Source organism: Antennarius striatus, chromosome 19 (genome assembly GCF_040054535.1).
Source record: "Antennarius striatus isolate MH-2024 chromosome 19, ASM4005453v1, whole genome shotgun sequence".
In the NCBI taxonomy this organism is placed as follows: Eukaryota; Metazoa; Chordata; class Actinopteri; order Lophiiformes; family Antennariidae; genus Antennarius; species Antennarius striatus.
This window is the reverse complement of record NC_090794.1, coordinates 317,501-320,517: the sequence shown is the minus strand read 5'-3', so window position 1 is coordinate 320,517 and position 3,017 is coordinate 317,501. Positions and strand designations below refer to the sequence as shown.

The 3,017-nt window shown below is 50.4% G+C and overlaps 1 protein-coding gene across 9 annotated transcripts in view; it reads right to left on the bottom strand.

The window, feature by feature from the left end:
- Nucleotides 1-653: 653 nt before the first annotated feature.
- col12a1b (collagen, type XII, alpha 1b) overlaps nt 654-3,017 on the bottom strand; it is a 60,783-nt gene continuing 58,419 nt past the window's right edge. For 8 of the 9 annotated variants that reach the window (XM_068341754.1, XM_068341759.1, XM_068341755.1 and 5 more), the window contains one exon: nt 654-1,343. In XM_068341754.1, the coding sequence (XP_068197855.1) occupies nt 1,252-1,343 (92 nt within the window). In that variant the 3' untranslated portion in view covers nt 654-1,251. Of the gene's footprint in view, nt 2,573-3,017 lie in introns of all 9 variants that reach the window. The other variant, XM_068341751.1, reaches the window with a different exon arrangement.

The following is a 3,017-nucleotide window of genomic DNA, read 5'->3' as shown; positions in this document are numbered from 1 at the left end:
CACCTCTTCCTCCCTCCTCTTCCTCCCACCTCTTCCTCCCACCTCTTCCTCCCTCCTCTTCCCTCCTCCTCCCTTCTCTATGTCATCTGTTGTCCCATTATATCATCTGCTGTCCATATACAGTATGTCATCTGTTGTCTCTCTATGTCATCTGTTGTCCCACTATGTCATCCCTTTGCCCCTCTATGTCATCCCGTTACTCCTCTATGTCATCCCGTTGCCCTCTGTGTCATCCCATTACCCCTCTCTATGTCATTCTGTTACTCCTCTATGTCATCCCGTTACCCCTCTGTCATCCCGTTACTCCTCTATGTCATCCCATTACTCCTCTACGTCATTCCGTTGCCCCTCTATGTCATCCTGTTGCCCCTCTATGTCATCCCGTTACTCTTCTATATCATTCCGTTGCCCCTCTATGTCATCCTGTTGCCCCTCTATGTCATCCCGTTACTCCTCTATGTCATTCCGTTGCCCCTCTATGTCATCCTGTTGCCCCTCTATGTCATCCCGTTACTCCTCTATGTCATTCCGTTACTCCTCTATGTCATCCTGTTGCCCCTCTATGTCATCCTGTTGCCCCTCTATGTCATCCTGTTGCCCCTCTATGTCATCCTGTTGCCCCTCTACCCAAGCAGTCAGAGAGGGAGGCGGAGTTAGTTTTCAGTAGTTTTATTGAAAAATGCCTCATCTGTTTTCAGAAATAAATAAGAAGTTACTGTCAGGCTGTGGAATTCCCTCTGCGTGTGGACGTGAGCAGAGACACGTGTCCACGTGTCACGTGTCACGTGTCCAGGTTACAGATTTACATTCAGTTCTGACATCATGACAACTATATTCTGGTTAAGACAAATAAACATCACAGACATGCAATTCCACCTTAAGTCAGCTGTGACAGAAGAAACCGATAAATACGGGATACAAGCGGTTTAACTGCGTAATGAGACCGAGCTCCTGGAGACACGCGTGATTATATGTAACATACTAATGAGGTGAGGGAACAGGTGTCACATGTCGTTAGCGTGGCTGTGATGCGTGTTCTGCTAATATGTTACAAGCAGGAAGGGAAGCTCACATGTCGGTCCTTTGTTTCCTCCGTCGCCCGGAAACCCCTCCCTCTGCCACACCCCGCCACACCCCCCACCTGCCACAACACCACTATTCACAGGTATCGTCCAATCAGAGCAAGGTGTCCCCCCCCGGAGTGGAGAACACACACAGGTTTACTTCAGGCTTGTCTCTGGACGCCCTCCTTCATAGCGATCTTGTTCGGCGGTGGCTGAGCGATGCACCGTCCTCCTGGGGGGCGGGGACTACCCGGGTTCTGGGCTCTGGTGGGTTCTGGCCTGCTCAGAGATACGGGGGGGGGGGAGGGGTTGAGCGAAGGGGGCAAAGCCTCTGGTTTGATTGAACATGCACAAAACAACGGTTAGTCAGCGGGCGCTCAGGGGCGTGTCCTCAGGCAGGTGGGCGTGTCCTCAGTCAGGTGGGCGTGTCCTGTGATGCATGTGACCAATGCAACGAGTTCTGGGCTTAGAAACAATATCGATCAGTTTGATATCAATGTGTTGTTAAAGTAACTGATAATCAGAACTTATTGATTCCCAATCAGCAGCTAATGAATACTAACGAGTACCAATGAGTACTAATGAGTACTAATGAGTACTAACGAGTACTAATGAGTACTAATGAGTACTAATGAGTACTAACAAGTACTAATGAGTACTAACGAGTACTAATGAGTACTATTGAGTACTAATGAGTACTAATGAGTACTACTGAGTACTAACGAGTACTACTGAGTACTAATGAGAACTAATGAATACTAACGAGTACTAACGGGTACTACTGAGTACTAATGAGAACTAATGAGTACTAACGAGTACTACTGAGTACTAATGAGTACTAACAGTTACTAATGAGTACTAATACTGTGAGTATTAATGTTACATCTATTTGGATCACTGCTGTCGCCGATCACCAATCGATCTGATTGATCGTCACTGATGACAGCAGCGTTCCTATAGGTGGAGGGTGTTCCTACAGGAACGTAACTTTAGTGATCTGCCCGTCTGATGAACCAATCAGCTGCCACCGTCGCTGGGACACGCCCCTGGTAGACGTACAACAGGAACCATGAAAGGAGCCCCGCCCCAGGGGGAGGAGCCTGCTCGTCAGAATTGACGTGATAAAGAGGAGCTAGGGGCGATGAAGAAGCGGCTCGAGCTGTTGGGGTTAAAGTAGGCGGGGTTCATTCAGGTCGCTCCGGCCCCCCCTGTTAGTACTGTTTGGTTGGTTGCTGCTGCCGTCAGGTGCGTCGGATGCGTCGGATGCATGCTCCTCCCCTCGGTTGCTTTGAATGGTCTTCGAGATGCAAACAGGAGCTCTAAAGGCGGCACGGTCGCCGCGGCGACCGGGGGCTCGTTCTACGGCTGTGAGTCGTGGTTAGTGTCCCTCTGGGGGGTCGATGGGGGGGTCCTTAAGCGGCTCTAGAGCGACAGTTTCAGCAACAGGAGTTTGGTTTGTTGGGGAGTGAAAGCAGCACGAGGACACGAGGACGACTACTAGGATGAACCTGGAAGGTCAGAGGAGGAAGGTCAGTCAGCGATCAATACAGAGATCGATTAGCAATCAGTCAGCGATCAGACGTAGTGATCCATTAGTGATCAGTCGGTGATCAAACACTATGATCGATTAGCGATCGGCTTGTCTCATGCATTCTTGCTCCTGAGGAACATCCAACATTCTGGGAAGTGAACCGACCGCCGGGCGTCTGAATGAAACCGTCTGGATGACCCCCGGCCCCCGCCCCTCTGATGTCATCTGGCTGCTCTGACTCTGAGTGGATAATACAGTTAGCCATTAGCCGTTCGCACCACTACCTTTGACCCCCCCCTCCCAGCAGAGCAACCGTCACGGATGGTTTTACTGCAGTGGAACCAGATGGAGGCGCCGGTGGGCCTCAGACGCTAACGCTAACGGTTAGCATGAAGATGATGATGAAGACGCTGATGCTGCAT